This window comes from Buteo buteo, chromosome 17 (assembly GCF_964188355.1).
Source record: "Buteo buteo chromosome 17, bButBut1.hap1.1, whole genome shotgun sequence".
In the NCBI taxonomy this organism is placed as follows: domain Eukaryota; kingdom Metazoa; phylum Chordata; class Aves; order Accipitriformes; family Accipitridae; genus Buteo; species Buteo buteo.
The window spans coordinates 10,078,630-10,103,578 of NC_134187.1; the positions used below are offsets into that span (position 1 = coordinate 10,078,630).

Here is a 24,949-nt window from a genome sequence, read left to right on the forward strand (position 1 = left end):
GTAAGTCCTGGATAAACATCATCCGACCTTGCCAATTTCCTATTATTCAATTTATTTTCTTTCTACCTTCTACCATGACTTCCAACGGGAAACTGCTCCTCCAACACTTTTCTCTAAAAAGGCAGCACTTCAGCATGAAAACCTCCCAAAGGTCCTCTTTGACAAGCATGGGGTTTAGTTTTTTTGTTACAGCCTTATCTTCCCTGAGCTCCTTTCACACCTTATTTAGCGGACATGCAGACTCTGTGGTAGGACCCCGGTGGGCCGAGAAAGGATTTACTGCTACTTTTTAAGTCTTTTGCAAGTCGGTCCCCAAAATCTTTTTTCTGGGGGGCCTGCTGTACTGTGGTGTAACGCTCCAGGTGCCCAGGTCGTTTCCTCATTTAGATGCAACTTCAACCATGTTGGAGGACGAGCCTGTGCTTCTGCTACCCCTTTCCCTGCCTTTTTCTAAGCACCCCAGCTCATCTTCCTCTTTCAAAACTACCTGTTTTTTATTTCTCCCTTGGCCAGAATTCCCAAAGAAACCGTGAGGTTCGGGCAAGCGCGAGTGACAGAACCTGAGGGAAACCCCCGAGACGCGCGTCTCGGGGGAACTGAGCTCTTGCTCCCGCCTTTTCCCAGCGGCAGACAGACGCTGGCCCTCGCCCGGCGCCTCGCCTGGGGCTGGGGCGGCCCCGCCGCCCACCGCCCGCCGCTCCGGCGGCACAAGCCGCCCTCTCGCCGCAGGGGCCACGCCGCCAGGCAGGGGAGGCGCTGCTCAGGACGGCTGCCTCGTCAGGGGCCGCCCTCTTCCCTCAGGGGGCTCGCAGGGCCGCCGCCCTCACGGAGCGGGAGGCGGCGCCGCGCTGCCCTCAGCCCACCCCGCGCGGCCCAGGCGGAAGGAGCGGCCCCGCCGCGCCCGCCCCCTCCCTCCCTGCGCGGCCTCGCCGGCTGCTTCCGCCCGGTTTCGGCAGACGTCGCGGGCGCCGGCCGCTGCCTCGCCGTCCGCCGCCGCTATGCTGGGTATCGGGGAGCCTGCGAAGGGGGAAGGTACGTGCCTCAGCGGCGCGGCGGTCTCTCCGCGGCCCGCCGCCTCGGGGCGCCGTGTGGGGCGGGGGCAGCGCGGAGGGGCTGCGCCCCCGCCGAGGGCGGGCGGTGGGCCGGGGCGGCGGGGCCGGCCGGGCCCTTCCTTCCATCCCTTCCCTCCCTTCCCTCCCCTGGCCCGGCGGGCGGTGTCGGGTCCGAGAGTCGCGCAGCGAGCGGCCCTGCGCCGAGGGCCTCGCCGAGCCGGTTGCCAGACAGCGAACGCTGGTGTGTGGTGCGGCGGGCGGTGACCCGGCGGCGGGAGTGAGGCGGTGCCTGGGTGAGCACTGAAGTGTCCCCGAGCCCTCTTGTAATGGCCGTGCAGAAGTCCGGTTCATAGAACCGTGCTCCGCTAAATGACGCTGGTGATTTCGAGGCGTAAGGTTCAGGATGGAGTAGCACATCGCATGCAGCGAGAGATGCTTTGTAGGCGCTCCCTTGGTTCTTCTTTCCTTGGATGGGGAGGAGACTTCAAGAAATAAGTCCTAAGCAGTGTCTCCTTTTCCAGAAAATAACTGCGGGGATGCTACTTGCGGTGGTTTTTCCTATATGTCAGTACTTGCTCCTGTGAAGCATCTCTTGGAGCTGACTGACGCTTGTTACCTAAGCGGCAAGTTATAAAACGGGTAGGAAGAAAAAGTCTGTGGCCTGAAGGGCCTGTAAGTGAGGAAAATCAGATCATAAATTCTTAGAAATTAAAAGTGAGATGAGATTTTTAAGTGGAAAGACGTGTCTTTTAATAGAAGAAATAATTGGTTTGGAAAAGCAGAGAGTCTAGTGGGTGTACACACCCTCCTTCAGGAACCCTCTGTCTGTCAGCTTTGTTCTTAGTGCTGGTCCCAGAGCATCGTCATTGTTAGTAAATACAGGCTTGAAGGTAGCTGCTACAAAGGAGAAGAAATGCCTGCTCCAGACAGGAGGTGAGCAGCGAGTTCAGGAAGCGGTGTAAATGCTGGCATGGAAATGTACGGTTAGAGAAATTAAGATAATGATGAAGCACTGTTGAGGTATGACAGTTGTCGAGGGCTTTCTCACTGGTAACTTTTTTGTTGTGTTTGCAAAAATGATGAAATGGCTTCTTTTCTTGCAATTTAAGTATAATATTAAAGCCTTATCATCAGAAGACTTGAATGATGCAGACCCTTATTTTTTTAAGGTATAATATACTCCTGGCCCTCTGGGACTTTTATGATGTCCAGTTAAGTTCTAAGAGTACATCCGCATGGACCTGTTGCAGAATCAGGATATGAATTTGTATTCTGTGTGTCTCAGAGACTAGAAGCCTTCAATTATTAATCAGGATTATTGCAGTTCCCTATTTTCTTGTGGCGCTTTCTTATGATGTCAGTGAGGGAAGTGGTCACATTTACAGAACTAGCATTTAATATTTCCTGTCATGAAATTACTGCAAGGATTGTATACAAGCAATTGAAGTCAGTGATTTTTCAAGAATCTTTGACGGTACCCTAAGCAGATGCTTGTGAAAAAGGCAAACACGTATGATTTCTTCTTTTACCTTGTCCAACTCAGTAAGTATCAACTCAGCCTGCAACAAAGTGCAGCCCAGGAACTTTCTGGAACAGATGTACTGAAGACTTGAAGTTCCGCAGTGGATTTCTTCTCTACCAACTAATCCTTGCCTTCAACCCATGTGGAGCTCTAGTGCTCTCAATATCCAGCCTCAAGTGGTTCTGTGGGTCAAATACCCACTAACTCAGGAGGCACCTCTTGGTTTTGAACACGCTTTCTGCTACTTCTGTTTGATATTTCCTCCTTTTTAAATTAGAAGAGAACACTGATGGGTTATTACCTATTTATCTGCTTTGTGTGATTCACAAAGGCAATTACAATAAATTGTATAAGGGTAATGGTAAAACAAAATTTCCAGTATGACTGCCAAGCCAAAGAACTTAACAGTAAATTTGACAAGATTTACTCTAAAGCTTCCTAATAGCACTGATCTTACTGGGGTTTTTCATATTGATAGCTTTGATTTCCTTTAAATTACATTTTTTCTATTAGTGTGATTTATTATCATGTGGGCACCTTGTCTGCAGAAAGGGGTGGCCCTCATTTTGAATAATGTCTAGGTTATATTTACCAAGTATTTGGAGCAGAATTTCAGTGTTTAAGCTTCAGTGGTGTTGTGCATGCATTTGTGCAGACAACATGCATGCAGGATATGAAGGACAGGTAGTTCTTGGGTATTTAAATGGGGCATGCTCTTAACAGTGGTATAACTATGTTTTTTCTGCTCTTGACAAACCACTGTGTAATACTGTGAATTTTCAGTAAAGTCCTTTACTAAATTTGATTCCAGCCTACACTTTGAATTATAATACTTAGATGTCCAGTAAGGTTTGTAAACAGGTTAACTGGGGGAAGTCAGTCATTCTGATAAAAGAATATTCATATTAGGAAACAAATGTGTAATATGAAAGGTCTGAACTTAACAGAGTCTTAAGCTTGAAACAAATCTGGGATTTCACACCAAAATACTAGCTTGAGTACATAGTTGACTAGTAAAATGAATGAGAGAACTGCTTATTTACCTAGCTAGGATTGCACAGCCACCTAATGCAGCTGTGCATTGTGTGGTAAGTGCCTTGTTACCATATGTTAGGTAGTCCTGATGTGTCAGAACGATGTCTAACCAGAGATGCTGCAACTCCAAGTATAGCAGGATTTTTTCCCTCAGTATTCTCCCTTCTTCCTCATGCTGCCAGTAACCATGCTGTTCTTTTGGTTCTCTCCTTTTTCTGCCTCATCTCCTGCTTCTGTTTAGATCCTGTTCCCGTTGTCCTTTGTTTAGACATGTCCTTTACTCAAGTTTCTCATTTAAAAAAAAGTAACTGATACAAACTTTTTGTGGAAATCTGACCCGCCAAATTTTACCTCTCAAAAGAAATGGTAGCACTAACTAAATGTTAGTACTAACTAAAATGGGTATCAGGTGATAACTGGATTATTATTTGCACCTGGGATGAACACAGGCTTTGTTTAGGTATTTGTACCTAGCTATGTGTTGTCAGGGTTTGGCAGGATTGTTTTGATGGGAGGAGCTGGGTCCCTTTGCAAAATAGTGATACTTCAAGGGATACTCTCGATTTGAGGAACAAGCTAGCAGTGTTTCCAGCATGGTGAATTGACTTGGATCCTCTTGTTACTAGAACTGTAGGCCTATATGTCAGAGCACTGGCATGTGCAGGCCTTCCTGCAGCACTGGTTCTGGGAGAAACTTTTTGGCTAATGCACCACTTTCTCCAGCCTGACTGTTCAACTCCCCGTCCCATCCACCTGATCAGCAGAATGGTGAACATCACCGTTGTTTCTTATTGGGAAGGACTTGGACTCCAGGCCTCATGTTAGTAGTATAGACAATTATATTACTGTAGTGACTCAGAAAGGGATCTAATGCTATCTGATATTATTCTTTGTAGTCTCTCCTTTATGTCTCCTGTTCATTGATTCTCCTGTTTGATTTCCCTTGTCATTTGCACAGAGCTGCATACAGCCTATTTGTTTTCATGTCTCTGCTTGCAGTGCCTTTCTAGCCTGTTTAGGTTAGTAAATGAGTATAAGAATGTACAGCTTCTGCAGCAACCGTAAGAAGGAGGTGGTAAGCAGCAAACACAGGTTAAGAGATTACTGGAGAATTCTGTTGTGACTAGTAAGTTGGTCCACTGTAAGTAGACAGTATTTTGACTAATTCTTTTATGTCCTTGTTAGAAAGCAAGAAAACCATCAGTAGCTGGAGAGCTAAGTTGAAGGTGAGATAAACAGTTGATGTAAGAACACATATAAGTTGAAATAATAAAATGAGAAGAAAAGAAAAAAAGTGTTTTGAATTCAGAGCATATGTTAGGCTAAGGAAGAACAACTAACATGGAAATATGGAAGAGACATAAAGAAATAAGGGATAGTTCCATAGGGAGATTCATGCTGAACAGCATGGCGAAGGATGGGGGAAGCCAAATGAAGGACAGCTTGATGCTAATTGGATTGGTTTAAATTTTTTTTTTTATTTGATATCTGCTTCTTGCTAGTATTCATTATGGTCTTTGAGCTTTGCCTTACATAACAACAGTAAAGAAAGAATAGTGCTCTCCATTGAGTAGTGAATCTTATCCTGATAGGAGGTGGAAAAGGAGTTATTTAACAAAAGATGAAATAGCAATTGATTTTTACTGCTTTTGGCTGTCATTACTGCTGCTGAAAGATGGAAGTTTCTTCAAACACTTAACTTCTGGCTGCTGTCGTTTGAATGCATATATAGGTTACCGTTACTTTAAATTCTTGCATTTTTGTGTTTCATTAACTGTTGTCCAGATTACCTGTGTGACTTGAATGGCTGTGCAACAGAAATGTCGGACTTGGTTGGTTTTTTTATGTAGGAGAAAAAATAAGAGTATAGAACATACTGTTGCAGAGCCAAATAGTTCTTTGACTTTTTTTCTTTTGAAAAGGTGCAAAGTTCTTGTTTTCCCTAGAGATAGTAGGAACCAAATGGCAAAGAAGCATCATCTTTGTTTAGCGAGCAAGCATTTTTTCCAAACCCCTTAGGCCTCAAGCAAACCTATTTGCATGTGCATGTTTTCTCTTAATACCATTTTCAGTTTCTTCTTGTGCATGTGTCATTGATTATCTGTTCTTTCACTTTTTTGTAGTATATTCTGCTACTTCTCTCTCTCCTATTGAAGCAATACCCTGTGAAAGGCCGTGCCAACTCTTCTCCCACATAATTCACATACCTGTTCAATTTTGAACGTGCTTCGTTTTGGGTGGTGATATGTGCTGAAGTTTGAAGGCCACTAATGTTTCTTTTCTCTGTATCCAAACATAAGCATGATGGGTTCTCGTTCATGAAGCATAACATTCCCACCTCTAACTTCAGCAAGATTTTAACCCAGTCTGTAATCATGGTGTTATATTTCAGTTTTGCCCAGTGGCTCCCAAAATACTGATGTTCAACATAATCCACATTCAAATAAACAATTGAACAAATTGTGTACTTTGCAGACTTTACTGTATTTGTGACAATTTTCTCATGCTGTCCATTCCAAACTGTGATTTATTTCCCTTTCATTTTCTAATGTAGAATTTTTGCTTTTTGCTTGGTTTTCCTGCAGGCAGCTGGGAAAGTTCATTTATAAGATTCTCTTGACATGAGTCTGCTGTTTCTGTGTAATTTTCTGGTCAGAGGAGACCTGGCATATTTTTCTCCCTAGAAACCTTCTTTACCATGAAGACATTGTACTTCAGCAGCAGCTTTTTACATTCTCTCACATAGAAATTCTATCTTTACTTGAATGAGGTTTTGCTAACATTGCAGTCTAATCTCAGAACATATATTTAAATTATATTTATTATACCTACCTGTTATTCATGCCCACCACCCTCTGTTTATTCTTCTGTGAGATTTCAGTTTTAAACTCCCCAAGATTTTCCTCTGGGTCCAATACTTCAATGCAGTATGTAGAGGAAAAGCTGTCTTTGAAAGTTACTTCATTTGTCCAGTAGATCTCAGTATTTTGTGCAAATGAACAGCTCTTTCTGCCTTTGGGACCAAAAAGTTTCTCATAATCCCATTTTCTGTTCTGGAAAATACCCCATATTACACCAAATCAAATCATCCTATTTGTTTTCATGGAAATGTAGCCATCGTTACTATTCTGAGTGCACTTGTTTCTTTAAGCAATTAATTTCTTGCTCATTTCTCTTTAGGTCATCAATGTTACTAGCTTTATGATCAGGCTTGCATATTAACTGGGAAATCGGGGAGTTGCTAGGAGTATAGCTACCGCTTTCTTGTAATCTGTGGGATTCCGTGCCTTAATTATGCTTGTGAAGTTACTTTAAGAAAAACCGAAACAAAACAAACGTGCACTGTTTTGGGGTCATTTTTATGCTGGTAGCTCTGAACAGTTCACAAACAGTTTGTGATGCTTTAGCCCTTTTGAAGAAGTGAAAGTTACCACCTGGGTATGATTAAATAGTTTGACAGGATATAATATGTAGGACTTCTTCCACTGTATGCTGAAATGTGCTTGATAAAATATATTCCACTTTTAGAATGTCATGTCTCTCTTCTTTTGGGTACATTTATAGTTGCTGGTATTGTATGAAGCCTCAGGGGACTCTCAGCCACACCAAATCCTTCTCAGGATTTGCTTATGCTTGCTATGACTCCAGTGCTACATGTTTCTGAGTGTTAAAAGTTGCAATGGCAAACGGAGGACCTTTTGATCTACCTAGTAACAAGGGACATAGACTCTGCTATTTGAGCACTGGGCAAGCATAACTGGGTTTTTGAGACCTTTGTTAAAGGAGTGTCAGCACAAACAAAAACTGAGGTCTGTGATTGCCAAAGGAGAAAAAGAGACCAGACATAAAACTTAGTGTCTTCATGCCAGAACTGCAATGAAAGGTCAGATCCCCTTGCTGACTGTGTTGAGTGCTGTAGACCAATAGTTGATGCTTTCAAGCTTGTGACTACTTTCATAAAGGTTGCCATTGTGCCTCATTCCCTTGGAAGTCTTTCATTTGCTGTTTCATCTTCTTGAGAATAGTGTGGAAGTCAAGACCGAGAGTGCTGTAATAGTTCTATTATGATGATTAACAAGAGCTCCATTTTTTTGTTGTAGTCATTAGTACATGCTGAACTGTTTAAAGCCAAAACTCTCAGTGAGATGTAAAGATTGGTTAAAAGTTATGGTGGGCCTTCCTAATCCATTTCCCCAGGGTTTTCACCACCCTCTCTGTTGAATAATTTTGCACCAGACCAGTGTAGACCTGTATTATTGTGGGATCTGAAAATGTTTTCTGATTTCTTGATTCCTTACCCCCAAAACGCTTTCAAATTGCTCGTACCAGAGCAAAGCACCTTGTCGGAACAAGGTTGGTGGGGGATCCATCTATGCCTGATTTGAATTCGCAAAATCTGGACCTTTCCAAGCTAACACTTTTTCGATTTGTGAGTCCTACACTGCTTTGCTGAAAGTCTTTCTCAATAACTGGCTTTATAATGTTTGGCACTGACAAGGGACCACTAGTCTGGTATAAAATTGATACCCAGAAGTTATTTTCCCTGCTTCCCTTCCACCAGGACAGTATATACTTTCTTGGTGATTGCTACAAGTTTATTAGCGGTAATGAAATCCAAATTTTGTGATGATACTGGAGGTCCACTTCTTAAAAACAGGTTTCTCCCTACTTAGGTCTCTACACAGTCCCCTTTATGGTGTCTCTGTACAAGGTTCAGAAATGAAAACTGATGCCAGTTTTCATTCTGCACTTCAGCTTTTTATAGTTACAGCTCTAAGCACAAGTAAGGTGTACCCCATTTTCATGCATTTCACAGATATTTTTGCACAGTCATCAGTGAAATTCTCCTGGCTGTTTTACTGCTTGAGGGTGGGGCATGGGGGGAATGACATAGGAACAAAACAAATTGAAGGCATCAGATTGCTAGGTCATGGAGTGATCCCTGAAAATAAGGTCGCCTAGTTACTTCACTCGTTTTAGACAAAAACAGCTTACTGCTCTGAACTGCCTGTATAGATGTTTGGGTTTTATTGAGTTATTTCATATAGCTACATTGCTTCATTTGGTGTGTCTGTAGTGTTAGCTTGTTAGCTTTGCTCGTTTTTACAAGTAACACCTAACTGGTTTTATTCACTAATTCAGAACTAGTGTGAAAGGGACTAGCAGGTCCTTGCCATCATGCGACTTTGACAGAGAATTGTACTGTAAAGTACAAAGAAGAAATGTTTCAGTTTTATGTGGTACAGGCTGCTGCTGCTGCTTTTCTTATACAGAATTGGTCAAGATTTGTGACTGATGTCACAACAGCTTGTAAAGTCTTTGGTCTACGCTTGCTGCTTTTCTGTAGAAAGTTTGTCATCCACTGTTTGTCTGTAGTTTGTCCATAGAAATCGTTGATGAGATCTAGGCATCCTGTGTTCCACTCTCCTCCTCTTTTTCATCTTTGCAGGTTTTCTACTAGATCAGTCAGTCTGTCCCTTCTGCTTCTAGTTCTTGGCTATGAGCATGTTAGTTCCAGTCCGCAAATCAAGGAGCTTACGTCAGGTCTGGGTGATTCGCTTCTGGGGATAATGTTGCAGAATTTTTAGAGCCTTAGCATAGCAGGCAGCTGAAGGAATCTCCCTTTCAATTTTTCCAGGGTTTTTTTTTGCACTGTGATACTGAATTCAATCACATAAGCTCACCAATTAGGGCAGTGTTTCTTTTTTTATTTAAGCTGGTACCACTAATCCATGGAACACATCTACTTCAGTTTCCTATGTTTTTTGGGGGCTGATTTAGTTTAGGTTCCTTTTCTCTAACCTATAGATGTAGTTACTGTCATCTGTATTCATGAAGCCCTCTGCATTTGCTAAGATACTAGAAAAATTGGCTGATGCCCTTGTTGCACCTCACCCTTTGTCTCTTTCTGGTGTTTTAGGGCCATAAGAATTGTAAACTGTTCATTTATAGGAAACTCTGGAGAAAATCTAGTCCATCCTTCTGTTCAGACCATAATTATTTTTTTGTCCAGCTGAGTCTTAAAAACCTCCAACAAAAGAAGTTCCACTGCCTTCCTAGCAATCTTCCTTTGCCTTCCTAGCAAAGGATTTTTTTGTAATGTCTTAAACTGTCAAGACAGAACTTGTGGCTCTTGCCTCTTGTTTTATGATCTGCCATTGCAAAGAAAACTTTGGCTATGCTATCTTTGCAAGTCTTTTTCACATAGCTCTAGGTTGCTATTTAATGACAGCTTATCCTTTTGGCAGACTAAAACAGCACAGTTCATAAAGCTTTTCTTTAGAGATCGTGCGCTCTAGGCTGCTACCCTCTGGGTAGTCATCTACTTGACCCTCCCAAGTTTCCCTACGTCCATCTTGACCTGGTGGGGTGAGCAAAACTGGGCTCAGTGTTGCAGGTATGTCCTCACGACTGTTGAATAGAAGGCAAGAGTAACTTCCCTCAAACTGCTGACCATGCTTCTTGGATTTGAGTCTGATACATGGTTTGTCTTACTGTGTTGAGTGCACGTCGTTGTCTTTCAGTCTGGCATCCATCATGGCAGGCATCTTTTTCAGCAGGGCTGCTACTCAGCCAATTACCTCTGAGCTGCTTCTGAAGCATGGTGTTCTGCTTCAGGTGCAGATCTTTGTGCTTCCCACTGTTGAGCGTGATAAGGGATTTGTTGGCCCAGTCCTTAAGGTTCTGAAGGAAGCAACCCTCTGAATTGAAGCTCTGCTCTGGCTGTATCCACTATCCCAGATGATTTAGCATTGTTTGCATTTTTTGTCTCATCATCCAGGTTTCTGATGAAAATGCTGAGCCTTATAGGCTCCAGTATTGCCCCAAGATTACTTGACTTGTTTGACATTCAGCTGACAGTCAGTAGTTCGCTATCTTTTAAGCTTGTTCAGCTAGTTTTCAAACTATGTGAGTCAGTTTATTCAGCCTGTGTTTCTTTAGCCTGGAAAGGAGAATGCAGTGGGAGATGGTGCCAAAAGTCTTAATAAGGCAATGTGCATTACATCTATGTCTTTCCTCTCATTCTTGTAGCCAGGTATTTTATCATTGAAGGCAATTGCATTGCTGGAGCATGATTTGCCACTGGGAAATTGTTTTCCTATTCTGGATTAATGTCTTTTCCTTTATGTTATTAGAAGAATACATGCTCCTGTGATTTTTCTGAGGACTCAGCTGCGCCAGGTCACCAGATCAGCCTATAGTGCCTTAGGTGCTCCTCCTTACCTTTATTGATTGAAAATGGCTATGATTTTAGATTTTTTTTTTTCTCCTGGCTTCCCCCCCACCCCCAGCCATCAAGAGCTCCTGTGAATTACCATGATTCTTTGATAAGCAGCAGCCTTGCAGTTGCATCAACCAATTATTTTGGCACTTACAGTTGTAGCTAGTCCAGTCTCATGAATTTACATACATCCAACTTCTATAGGTCATCCCTAAGCTGTAGTCCAGGCCCTTTCTCAAGAAGGGCAAAGTAGGTCAGGTTGCTGAAAGCGTTGTCCAGTCAAGCATTGAATATCACCGGGGTTGGAGATTGCACAGCCTCCCTGGGCAACTTCTTCCATTATATAATAATCTTCATTGTGAGTGTGGAGAAACCTCTTTGTCATTGGAATTTCCTTTGTTGCGACTTTTGACTGTTGGTCCTTGTCCTTTGGACATACATCACATGCTTCAGCATCCATATCATCTAATTGAATCTCTACAATGCATTGATGTCTTGCTTGTACTGAGGAGTCCAAAACTGGACGCAGTACTCCAGATGCAGTCTCTCCAGTGCCAAGCAGAGGAAGATAATCATGTCCCAAAATTTGCTGGCTACTCCTGCTAATGCAGCCTTGTATACATTTGGCCTTCATGGTTGTAAGGCCACACTACTGACTGATTTTCAACTTGTTATCCACTAGTGTCTTGCAAAGCCACTTCCTAGCCTTTGAGCCCCCAGCCTGTGGTGCTGCACTGCATTACTGAACTCTAGGTGCAGGACTTTCCATTTGCCCTTGGATTTCATGTGGTTCCTGTTTTTCCAGCCTGTCAAGATCCAGTTGGATAGCAGCCCTCCCCCACAGTGTTTCAGTTGGTGTGTCTTCCTCCCCTCTCAATCTGGTATTGTGCACAAACCTGCTGAGAGTGCATACTGTCCCATTGTCCAGGTATCTAATGAAGACATGGAACGGTATGGGACAAATATTGATCCTTGAAGGATGTTGCTGGTAAGTTAATGGGGTTTTTTTGTGTTGTAGGTTTTTCCTGTGTTTGTTTTGTTTTTTCTTTTTTTGTCATCTTTTTTTCCCCAAGAGCACCTTACAGTTCACTTACTCCACATCTCACTGGTTTAGCTGTAATAATACTATGGGAGGCATTGTAGAAAGCCTTGCTCAAGTTAAGCTGAACAGCAGCTAGTGTTCTCCACTCATCCACTGAGCCATTCATCTCATCATAGAAGGCAATGAGGTTATTCGAGCATGATGTGCCCTCGCCAAGTCTATGCAGGGTGTTCTCCCAGTTGCTTTCATGTGCGTGGGTACAACTTTGGGGGGGATTTCCTTTGACAGCTTTCTGAGAACTGAGATGAGACTGACTTGCCTATAGCTCCATGCACACTCCAGCTGGAACACGTGCATGGTGGTTGCCTTTTTGCAGTTTTCAGGCACCTCCCCCAGTCATTGTGGCATATCAAAAAGGATAGAAAGTGGCCTCATAGTAACCCTGGCCATGGGCACCATGGGATGTTATCTTATGGCTTTGTGGAATTTCATATGTCAAATCTGCTTCAGTGGTTGCTTCTCCTTTACTTTGGTTCCACCACTGTTTTATGAAACTTATCTTTGCCCTTGTGATTACCATTGCATCTCTCACTTCAGCGTCATTCTTCAGATCAGGTGCACCAACCTGTTTGTCCTGTCCTGTGACTGGATAGTTTCTAGGCAAATCTCAATCGATTTACTCTGGTTACATTTTGTGGTGCTAGACTGAGTCTGTGACAATTCTTTCATTAAACACTATTTTGGATGCAGATCACAAATGCTACTACTCCCAAGTTATCTTTCAAATAAAATGTCAAGTCCAAGTAATAGTGTAGGATGGAGCAGTTAATATGTTATCAGGACAGTTGCGTAAATAATTAAGCACAACGTGTCCAAAGGAAACTTAGTTTTACTATTAGCATTTTACTTTGGAGTCAGTTGAACCAAAGATAAATATGAAGAGACTTAGTCATATGGCAGAAGTAATCTGCTCCTTGTAGATAACTCTGTTTCCAGATATTCTTATCTGAAACAATGATAGTAGGTGGAGTCCAGATCAGTAGTAAGACACCTAAATATACGTGTTGGTTTGTAAGTGCAAGTGTGCGTCTAAGTTCTCATTATAGGCTTTCCTAACTAGGGGATGATTTGTCTCAGCCTGAGGTAGAAACCTAGTGGCTGGTCCCATGGTTATTCACTGATTAGTTCATATACTGTCACCCAGATCTTTCTATCCTGTAATAGGAATTTGCTTTCAGGTAGACACCTACGTTAAGGGTGTGTTAATCTAGTGCTAAAGCCCTACCCTGTAATTCAAAGCCCATGTTTATGTGTTCTAGCAGAAGTTTTGTTACTAGATTAAGTACCGTTGACAGAAGCTGCCCTTCTTGTAACGTTTTTCCATTTATCTTTAGAGTTTATGGGCAGGGGTTGGAGAGAAGGAACAAAGTATTGCATGGTATGTAATAAGGCCTGATTTCCTACATAGTTGCCTCTCCTCTTGCTCTGTTACTTTCCTTTGTGATGACTCATGAAACTCCCACCAATGAAGTTTGTGGTTCTGTCTCCTCTTTAGCTTTCTTAGAGCTGCGGTGCAAACTGTGCCCTCTCCACTAGCTGACTGAGCTGGTGGGATTCTCATCTCTTGAGACTGCTGCCCATTAAATGTGTTTGGAAATTGATAGGCCATCTTAAGGTATTTCTAGGGGAAACACAGGCAATTCATGCCAAAGATAGATGCCTATAATGGAAACACTGTTCTTCAAAGCTTCATTTATGAAGAGGGAGGGAGATCCAGAGGTATTTTGGGGTATTACTGATTTCATCTTAAAACAGGTCTGAGTAGTATCCTGGGAGTATATCCACTGTCTTTTCTCTGTTTTTCTCTTTACGTCTGTTTCTATTACTAAAGGCCATAAAGTTACAAATTAAAAACCCAACAATAAATAAATAAAAATCCCTCAGATATTACATCAAGTTAGTATTAGAAAACCTTTTGGGGTTGTCTGAGATGGGCAGTTTTTCAGAAAACCTTTTCTTTTCTAGTGTGCATTCTTGCTTTCAGGTACTGTAATGCTATGCATATTAGAAATTAGAAGTAAATAAGTTAAAAACTGGACCAAAGCTACTACAAGAGTCTGTGTGAACCTGAAAAGCCTACCACTCCAGTCCAAATTGCATTGCTGAGCTACCTTTTTTCATTGCTTAATTTATGACCTTATGGTGCAAATGCTATTTGTGAATGAAGAATTGTCTATGGGAGTTTTTCAGTGAAATCAATTCAAAATGAAACTTTACAACTGATTTTATTGGTTCATGATCAGAAACTTTGTATAAAACCTACTTTCTTGGGTAAGGACTTGTTACTTTTGCTTGTTGGATTGTAAACACCTCAGAAAAGGGATGACAAGCTTAATGTTTACTTTGGTTGTTGATGTAACTGGGTTTCTTTGTCATTTGAACAATAAAGATATGAAAGCAGGAATAATGCATTGAAAAATATACCTTATTACAGTTTGACAAAATTTGCCTCAATTACTTATGTTCCAGTCATTGTAAGTTAAAGACAATAACATGGCGAATAATGAAGTGGTAAAGGTGTCTCCTTTGGCATTAAATGAACTTCTGTTTTTTTTTTTGGGGGGGGGGGAGAAGTAGAGAGGCAGGAAAAAAGTTTTATCTAGAGAATTGTGCTGTAATTGAAAGCTTTAAAACACACTTCCCCCTTCCCTCCAGAAGCATTTTCTGTTTGTATTTTACTCAATTTTTTGAAAGTGGTATTTGTTAATTCAAAATAAAACATTATCTGTCTCTTTTGCATTGCCTGTTTTTTAACTTAAACCTTTCAAAACTTCAGATTAAAGCTGGGGGAAGTAAGGAAATGTTGTTTCTACAAGTGTACTTTTTAAATATAGTCAAGTGTCGTTACTTACAGTTTCATTCAGATCTGTTCCTTTCAAGTTGTGTAGCACTGAGAATTTTCCAGTGACTATTTGTGAAAGTGGTGTCCCCCACCCCATGGTCCTGGAAACTTTGTAGATCTTAGGCTTCAGTTTACATGTGTAAAACTCCACAAACTGACTAGGAAATAGAATTTGGATCCTTGTACTCAAAAATGAATGGTCCTTTTTCCCTAAGCAAAAACACTTGAAAGCCCTAATGTTATTCTTAACTAGATGTTTTTGATGTTTTAAAGACCATGATGGTATGCAACAATATCCAGATTTATTGTAATATTTTTTTTTTGTTGCATCTTATTTGATCATATTCTCACTTTGTTTATTTATCCTAATTCCATGTGCTGATGGATTGATGCTATATAAGTTACACGTGAAATAGTGGCTTTTGAACTCGGAAAAGATCACCTTCTTGAATAACGTGAAAGGTGATTGCACTTTTGTCCGTTAATTTCAAGATGAGACTTACCAAAAAGTTTTAATGCAGTGGTTGTATGTGAAGTCCTTGAGAGTTCCTTTAGAGAATTGCTGGCCTATAATCTTGGGATTTTTGGCTTCTAACTCATTGCACTTTTTTCTTTCTATAACATATTTCAATCATAACATATTTCAGGGTGTACTAGGTAGAGACACTAAAGGCTAATCTTTTAGATTAGTCATTAGACTAAAATATTTTTTTTCATTTGTGTGTGACTTGAATTACAATTTAATTAAATTGAAAACAGTAAAGTTGGACAGCCTTTTCCGTTATAGATGGTCTTGAATAAAGAATGCATAGTCATTCCTGTAATAATTTAACCAAGTTTTTCAAGTCTGTTTAAGCCAGATCTGTTGCTTCAGAAGCCTGAAATGTGGTCCTTATAAGATTGGAAATACTCTGTAGAGCTTAAATAGCCCTTGAAGTTGATACAAACAGCTCTGTGGACTTACCAAGTACTGGTGTGTGTTCCAAGTGATGCACGTGTGTGATCATACTCCAACAAGGGCAGGCTTCTGACTCTGCATTTGGTAACTGCACCTGTAGTTGCAAATGGTAAATGGTTATTTTGGCAGATGCTTGTGTATGTTCTAGTTCGTCTTGATGATCTTTTAATTCATAAGTAGTAATTTGATGAAGTAGCTTTTTTACTGACGGAGAGGTACGGGAGTTTGGTCAATCAGCCAGTTCCAAAGTGGCAGCCTAATAATTTCCTATACGATAAATATATGAACTCATGAACATGCATTGTTTATTTGGCAGCATAGTGTTTTATTTCGCATCCCTGAGTTGAGATAACCAAGTAACTTAAGAAAAGTTATGAAGGTGAGCATAAATGTTTGCCTGAATTGATCAAATCTTGATTAGCTTTAACTGACAAAGATGCCTCCTTTAATCCTTTGAAAATTTGTAGAGAAGTTAGTTATGCTGCACTTAAAATGAGGAGCCCACCTAATACTGGAAGGCAATCTAGTAGTTAGCATGTTCCTTTTGGCCTCTGGTATTTTCTTTTGGGTTTTATTATGGTTGTTTTTTGTTGAGGGATTTTTTGGTGGTTGTTTTTAAGTGATGCTGTGCTCCCGTAGTTGAGGCACACAGAACTTGTGAAGACATTCATACAGTAGTTCTGTTTGTTTGGTATTTTTTCTTTTGTTTGCCTTGGAATACATTTCAGCTGAATCTTTTCAGTGGACAGTGTGAATAAGAAGTTTAAAATTATTTGCCTTTAAGGTAGAATAGATCTTATTGTCCAGTTCATCACCATATATTTCTGTGACAAAAACTAAAAGATGTTTTCTCTCATACAGTATTAACATGTGTCAACTTCTATGACCTATTCAAACATCAAATACTGAATTGAGCCTCTGTTTAGTGGAGATGACAGCTGTTTGGGGAGGGTTGTTTGGGTTTTTTTGCAATTATTCTGTGAGAAGGTATAATAGCAAAGAGCCAGCTATGTAAATATTTGCTGATCTGTTATAACAGTATCTTATTCTGTCTAACAGCAAACATGAGGTCGGTGTCAGAAGAGCCAGTCCCATTACATGAAGAATTTATCTACTGTTGTGGAGCTGCTACCCATGTCTTGAAGTGTGGACCCTGGAAAGACCTCTCAAAAGATGAAAGTAAAAATCTACCCAGGCTCCTATTCATGATTATTCCTGGTAAGGGTCTTTTTTTGTTTAAGTTTAGAAGTGTGATGATTGAAAAGGATATGTTCAATTTCAATTTCAAAAATCTCACTAGATAAGCAGTAGAATTTGGCCTGTGCGTATGGCCAAAAAATCAATAGTATGGCCATGGTGAAATTTCTTTGTTATATTTGATTACTACTGTTATCTGTATTTGTAATGGTGCTGTAAGGTAAAACTGAGAAATTAGGATGTCTCACTCATTTATTTTGTGGTGGTGGTTTCCTGACAGCATTGCAGTTTTTTTTGTTTTGTGTTTGGTTTTTTTTTTTTCCATTGCTCTCCTTCCGTTTATTTCTTGCACATTGAAGTGATACTGCATTGTCAGCTGTGTGCCAGCCAAAAGATGAAAGTTACAATATTTGAGGGACACTTCTGGATCCAGTAGTTTTTTAAAGGTGGTTTTTTTAGTAGTAAATGGTTTTTAACTTAGATTTTTCAACATGCATTTTTATGGTAAGCCTCTTGAACTCAATGAGCATTGTATAGTTCTGAGTTATATTTAAATCTGATCACCTTAAAATGAAAGCTCTAAACTTTCATTTAGCATATGTTAAAATTAATGGAGAAGTCCTAAATTCATTAGTCTGCCAATGAACTGTAGGAGTTCTGCCATTAGCAAAAGTAGAGCTTGAGCCTGCCTGCTCAAGCACAGATGTTGTGACTCTTTCACTGCCTTAGAGTTTGCAGATTTCTGATGCTTCCTGTAGTTTATTTGAAGGTATTGGATACTGTTGTTACATCCCCAAGAATTAGTGGTGCAAATAATGACTCTTCTGATTATCCACATCTTTGGTATACTCTGTTCCTGTTTATGGGCTGGTGCACGGTTTGGTCCTTACTTAGGGGTGAAAGAGAGCACAGGGTCCATTTTTCAGGTTTTTTTGCAAGGTTTTGGAAGCCTTGTGGAATATTTTATGTTAGTTTCTTTGGGCACAATGTTTTTATGCCCTTGCCTCCTGGAGTTGAATAATAGCGTAACTTTTAACCCAGTGACAGTGAAGTTTAAATTCTTTCCTTAACTGAAAAGAAGAAATAAGCCTCCTATGATTACATCTTGCTACTGTTTCGTGGGAACAGCTTTTTAAGCCAGATACTGCATAGTGTAACTCTTTAGTAAAAGACTATCAGTGCGGATCCAAATTGTCAGTTTTCTGTAGGTACAAGCCTGATTTGATACTTTTCAATTGCTGCTTTCTTCCAGTTAAGGCATTTCTGGAAGTCTTAAATAAACAGCTAAGTTAAGTGTTTCTTTTTCCCCCAAGTTCTGGAGCTTTCACCTGTGTTAGGTTGTGATACCCATGTGTTTGGGTTGGTAGTAGAGCCTGTAACTAGGGTAAATCTGTAAAGCTAACATATTGGTAGCATCATTTGTAGGGGAAGAGGGCCAAAGTCAGACGTTAGCTTCCAAGGCAAGGTACCTCTGCAAGGCACCTAAGTTATTCTTTTGAAAATATACCGAGCCACACAGACTTTATGGGCTCTGCATTCATCACAGGAAACTTTTCATGCAAGAAAATGTAGTGGCAGGGCTACATGGAGCTTATTTCCTGCAGAACAATTCTGCGAAGACCCCTTAATAACATCTTACATTAACAAGATAGATATACAGAAATAGACGTCAGTAAAATATTCAGAGTGCTTCTGTTATGGTCTGCAGGCTTTAGCAAGTAGCTGATTTATGGTTTTGCTCTTATTTCAGAATTATGTTGGTAACAAACTAGAAGTTCTGTCACTGAGAAAACAATTAAAAAGCACAGCAACCACAATAATGCTATCTTCATTTGAAATATCCAAATTCAGTAGTGAATCAAGTTACCCAAGCTCCTTGCTGTGGCTGGCAGGGAGCTGACTAGGACCTGGCATAACAATGCTGTTTTGCTTCTCATAAATCAGATGTTTTTTTCCTACTGGTCTATGCCTCATTTCTAGCCTTCAAGGGAAATTCTATCTGCCAACACAAAAAACACAGCCTTAGAAGAGATCCGGACATTTGGGTCATCTGGCAACATGTTCGTGTACCTAAACAGTTAGGATTAGATAGCATTCCCCTTGTGGTTTTGTAACTTCCAAGCATGAAATGTGGAGCCCTTCTGGAGTCCAGCAATTTTCACACTTGAAAAGCATGTATCCCTAGCTGAGATTCTTTATGGAATGAAATAGAGGGGCAAAAGCATAGCTTGGTACAGGTCAAGGAAAGAAATATCCAGACAAGGGCAACTCTCACTCAAAAAGGAGTGTATGCACAGCCAAGTGTTAAGTGATCTGAACTGAACATGGTTAGTCCTACTGCATGTGATACGTTGTTCTGCGTATTAAACTGCTCTGGTACATACTTTTCCAGTCTTAATGAAATTCATGCGTATGATTTGTTTATATGTAATCAAACAAAATGGGGTTGAGGCTGGTTATAGAACAGAAAGATGATAGAATTCTCAGCTTCTGCTAGAATTGAATTGTTGCAAGAGATTTGAGAATAAATCCTGTATGCTTATTTTCTGTTGGTGTTTTAGTCAAATTTCTTCATAATGGGAAGGATTTCTCTTTGGTCTGACTTTTTTTTTTTTTTTTTTTTTAAAAAGGGGAGGAAGGGAGAAAGCTGACTCCAAAACATTTTTCTACTCTGAAATGAATGGCAAAATTCCCATTGACTTTCAATGAGGCAGGATTCTGCCTCCTTAGTACTGATAGCTCACTCTGCTTGAAGCAGTTGGAATACGGAATGTGCAGTGGAGCTCAATCTCATTTAATTACAACAAGCTAATGTTTTTGTTAATGGCAGGCTGTGTAAACTTACAATTTTAGTAAAGTTTTACTATATTAGTTGAAATGTTTAATGTGCACTTTTTTGTTCCGTAATGTTTTTTTCCTTGTGTAAGCAAAACCTCTGTATAGGAGTAATAATGTGCTTACTGAAGTAATTACTGTGTAAAAGGACCAATTTTTCCTCAGTCCAGAATATATGCGTATACTTGTTTGCCTTTCTTAATATGAATTCTTTTCTGTTAAAACCGATGAGATTTACTCATGAGAGTAAAATTAAATGTGTACAGTTGAAGGATCAGGTCCATGGTTTTCTGGAAATGTAGGCGTTATGGAAAGGACAGGAATTACTTTTTTCCTCTTGTGTCATAAAGGTCTGTTTTCCCTTCTCCAGTGTTTGTTTAGTGTAAAATTAGCAGTGAAGTATAAAATCTACTGCAGCAATATTTAACGTTACTTGGGTTCATTGAAAACCAGGATCCGCAAGGTGTAATGGAATATTTTTTTACTGTTTTAAGAGTATCTGTCTATTTGTGTCTGTGTATTTTTGAAACATTTAACTTTGTAAATAAATACAGTACAAATTTTAAAACCACCAGGCTGTTTAGCTCATGAAGTTTTGCTGTTCATCAAGTTTTTCTTGCATTTCATTGCAGGAGTGCATTTTGCAATACCTTCATTCCAGGCTTCATAATTTTTGTTACCATTGCTGTAAACTAGGCAATTTTGTTATTTAGAGTCTTGTACTTGGGAAGCTTAGTTCACGGTTGATAATGTATAATATAAATAACATTTTTTGTGGTAAAGCATGCTATACAAGTTTCGTTCATTAATATACAGAAGTAATTTCAGAATTCAGTTCTTTGGCATGCATGCAGAGTACTCCCTATGCTTGCTAAGTTTCTTGTTCTGCCTGCATGCAGTTGGATTGCTGCTGGGTTATTGGATCATCTTACTGTTTTACCAACTCATGCAGTGACTTGGTGATGTTTAAAGCCTATGAGGACTTAACCAGACACTTTTTTTTTAAAGTATGAAGATTTAATCTCCTGAGCTAATCCTCTGAGTCAGGAGTTGCTTATGGTTTTCTGCACAACAGAAAATGAGGGCTTGGATTCTGATCTTCTCCTAGAAGTACTTACATCAACAAGACTGTTGTCACTTGAAGACTACTTTAACTATTTTTAAGGAGTGAAAACAGTGCAAACAATTTGCCTGGATTATGACAAGTCTTTAATGTGTTCTCCCTTGAAACGAGACTTCCTGTTAGTTTCAAAGTCTTTGAAGTTCTATTTTTGACTGTAATGTAGGGATTCTGAAAAGTTTTCGATATATTATCTGGCTTTGTCTTCACCTGCTGTTTTGATATTTAACAATCATCACCCTCAACATTTACATAAGAAAAGTTATAATAGGAATCACTGTATAATAATACTTTGCACTAAATCTAATTGTATAGCCCTGAAGCTTAGTTCATTCGTATTTTGGTTTTTTTGGCTCCCACTAAACCAGCTTTTTTTTAGGTTGTTAATCATTCACTCTGCTCAGCAGTCACTGGAATGAATAGCTCTCCAGAGGTCTACTGTCACCACTGAGACCAAGGGGTTTACTTAATAATAAAATAATCTATTTCCTCATTCTACAAACTGTGTAAAGCATGTTTACTCCAATTCTCTTCAGTTTGGTTTTAGAATGTGCTTTGATTTATACAAAACTTATGTGATTAAATGTGCTTGTTGGTACGTAATCTGCATGTTAACCATTCATCTACAAGAACCGCATTGGATCTCGTAAGGACTCATAGTATCAACAGATTAGGTTGCAGTGTGTAGCTTCTGGTAACCTTGGCCAGAATGTAAACCAGAATCCTGTATATGAATCTTGGTACTTAATGTTTGGTTAAATAAGTAAAAAGAAGATAGAACTGTTTATGTGAAGCAGAATCTGGTTTTGGAGTAGAGACCTCTGAGTTACTCAAGGAAGGTACTTACATCCTCTCAGATGCTACTTTTTAAGTCAGCCGCCAGTGTCTCCTCTCCCAGTGCACGGTAGTGTTCACCATTTGCCTTTGAAATACAACTGGAAGAAAGGGGAATGCTGCTGGCAATGGACAGCCAGTTTAAGAGGGAAGATGATTTTTTTTCCTCCTGGGCAAGAGGACTTCTGGGTTCTGGGTCATGTTCTGCTCCATATGTTTTGTGCTCACAGTCACTGAATGATCTCCAGCAACAATTCTATGAACAAAGTTGAGAACCTGTTCTCTCTGAATGCATTAGGCAGTAAAAGCTGCTTTTTTCTTCTTTCTGGTTTTGTGGTTTGTTTGGGGTTTTTTTTGACTGAATAATGCCAGAGCATCAGCAGTAGGAAAAATGTGTGTCCAGCCTCACCTCGTCTTCTACCTCTGCAGTTTTGTCACTATCAGCTTGGTTATGGGAGCTCTCCTGTGGTTTGGTTTGGGGCGTGGGGTGTTTGGTTTTGGGGGGTTTTTTTGTTTTGTTTTGTTTGGGGTTTTTTGTTTGTTTTCTTAGTTTTTCTTTGGTTTTCTTGCAGGATCAAGCTGGGTCCGTGTCACCTAGTTCAGAAAGGGACTCTAAGGCCCAATTTCATCCAGCCTAATATTAAACACCTAGTTAAGATGCTAAAGTAAGGAGCATAAATTCCTAGGTACCTTGTATAATCAGTAGCTAGGGATAGGCACTGCCATGAGCATTTCTGCCTCCTGAGAGGTTAGGTTGCCCTGAGATGTTGTGACGTCTCCAGCTGCGGACATAATCAAAACTTGACTGGGTGCATACCTGGGCAACCTACTCTACCTGAGCCTGCATGAGCAGGAGGTGGGTTAGCAGATCTCGGGTGATCCCTTCCAATTTCAGTGATCCTGTAAATGTGACCCAGGGACTTGCCATCCAGGCTCCTTGTCAGGGTGTGGATTCTGATCTGGATTGATTTTGGGGTACCTTCAAAAGATAGTAAAGATAAGTATATGGATAATCTTAGATAAATACTTGATTAGAATTAGCCACTCTTTCAAAAGCAGTAATTTAAGGTACCTTCTCCTTGCCTTCACAGCCATACTGTGTTGTAAGTGCCTTAACACTGAAATTGGGTTTGTTGAGTGTTAGGAACCATACAGAATTAAAAACTGGTAAGGAATAAAGTATGGTACTTAAACATAGTATAGAAAGAGTATGCCAGAAGAGGGAGCTGTTTTAAAGATTAGAAAAAAATATAGTGTTTTTTGGAAAGCTTACTGCTGTAATAGCCAGCTATACCATTTACTAGGAGGTTTCAGGCTCTTATTGGAATGCATAGGTAAGCACTGACTGTTTCTCTACTGTATGTATATCACAAAAAAAATTAGTGATTAATCGGTTATGTTGTTTGCTGAGGATCATAAAAATGCCTTTTACTTGCATTAGGAATGAAATAAAGGAGGTTCAGTTAGAGAGTATAAAGATTGAAGTGCTGGGGTTTCTGTTCCCAGCCTTTCCACTGGGTTGCTTTTCAATAGGTGGCCAGCCATTCTCACAATTTGTGTACCAAACCACCAAACAAATCTTCGTTCACATTTGCAAAATTTATATAATCTATCATCCAAGTCTCTAAGCTAGCATTCAGTTACAATCAGCTAACACTGAGTAAATAAATTAACAATAAAAGCACAGCTGCATAGAGTGAGACAACAAATACTTCCTCTCCTGGAATGTTTAAATCATTGACCAACTCCATGGGCAGCTCTGCTCTTACTGATTGTGTGAAATTCTTGTGCCAGGACGTATATCATCTTCTGATGCACAGCAGTAAATACCCAAAGGACATTAAGGAAAATAACTAATCACACTTAAGTACTTCAGGTCTTTATTAAAGGAATCATTCATTTAACTTTGGATTTTGGTGGTTTAAATTAAGTAATGCTTTTAGATGCAATGAGAATTTTTCAATGAAAGTCAGAGTGTAACTGCACTGGTGCTAATGTTGAAATAAGCTACATAGGACTCCTGTTTACACATTAACTTGCACTTTATTTTGCTTAATCCTGTATCACATAGTTTTGATGACCTAAAGCTGGGGCTGAAAATGTTTCCTGTGGATGTGTATTTTCCATCATATTAATACTGTGCTTTGTGTGTTTATCTTCACTTACCTCTGCTAGTGTAAGATGCAGAAAGTTGCATGGGTTCTATTACCTTTGCTTATTTTGACCATACTTTACCAAGCAGAGCAGTGTTGCTATTGTCCATCCTAAGCCGAAGCAACAGAGTAGAGAAGGCAAATTTAGGTGCTCACAAATGAAGATGATGTTATTTAACACACTTGGTTCAGGGAATCAGCTTAAGAATCTTGTTTGGCTGGAGTCTTGGCTCCCTTGACAAGGCATGTGGAGGATTACACAGCTCAGAATGGCATCTAGTCCAGCTGGCAAACTTGAGTCACATGTGGCTAATCAGCAGGAACCAAAAAAGTCTCAATTTTGCATCTAAAATTCTGTCCTGAGGTAGATGTTTATATCCAAGCAGCTGAGCAGGATCCCCTCTCTGTATGTACACAGATATTCACTCTGTTTATTTAAGAAAGGTTCCTCTTTTATATATTGTCTTAGCAGCAGCATTCATCTCTTCTGTGGTATTTGCAGTGCTTGAAATTAAACTTAGTCCTGAAGATATTATACTTGAAGCAGAGCATTCACTGTAGAACATCATGTCTGACTGTGAGTTAGCCAGGAGAGAATGGCAGTGCATCTGCAGCGCTTTCACGGAGAGAGGAAGAGGAATGCTATGTTCTTTTATCACAGCTTCTCCCGCACAACTACAGCATGGGACGTGAAGCAACCACTTGATGCTTTGAATGTGTTCTTTGCCTGCTGGGGCTGCTCTTCAGACTGGCTCTGGGAAAGCTAGCTGGTGTTCCTAAAATTTTCAAGAGCATCTTTCCCTGTATCTCACCTGTGTTATGACCTTATGTGATCAACATTATGTAATTGGAGTCTTCCTGGAAAGACTCTACCATTCCCTGCTTTATTAGCAGGTGAGACCTACATAATTGAAACTATGTTTGGATTTGGGCAGCCCATAAGGGGACTGGGTAGCAGGACTGGGCTAGAGCTCTTGCCTGCAGGTAGCTTTTAGAACCATCAAGTAAGGTATAAAGCAGACGTTGCTGAGTCTAAAGTACCGTGGAAGTTAGAAACTGTTTGCAGTGTATATTCCC

The 24,949-nt window shown here is 40.3% G+C and overlaps 1 protein-coding gene across 1 annotated transcript in view; it reads left to right on the plus strand.

Annotated features, from left to right (window-relative positions):
- Window positions 1-905: 905 nt before the first annotated feature.
- Window positions 906-24,949, plus strand: part of LDAH (lipid droplet associated hydrolase) — a 127,082-nt gene continuing 103,038 nt past the window's right edge. Inside the window, exons 1-2 of the mRNA XM_075049049.1 lie at window positions 906-1,032; window positions 16,793-16,951. Coding sequence (XP_074905150.1) covers window positions 999-1,032; window positions 16,793-16,951 — 193 coding nt within the window. The 5' untranslated portion in view covers window positions 906-998. The remainder of the gene's footprint in view (window positions 1,033-16,792; window positions 16,952-24,949) is intronic.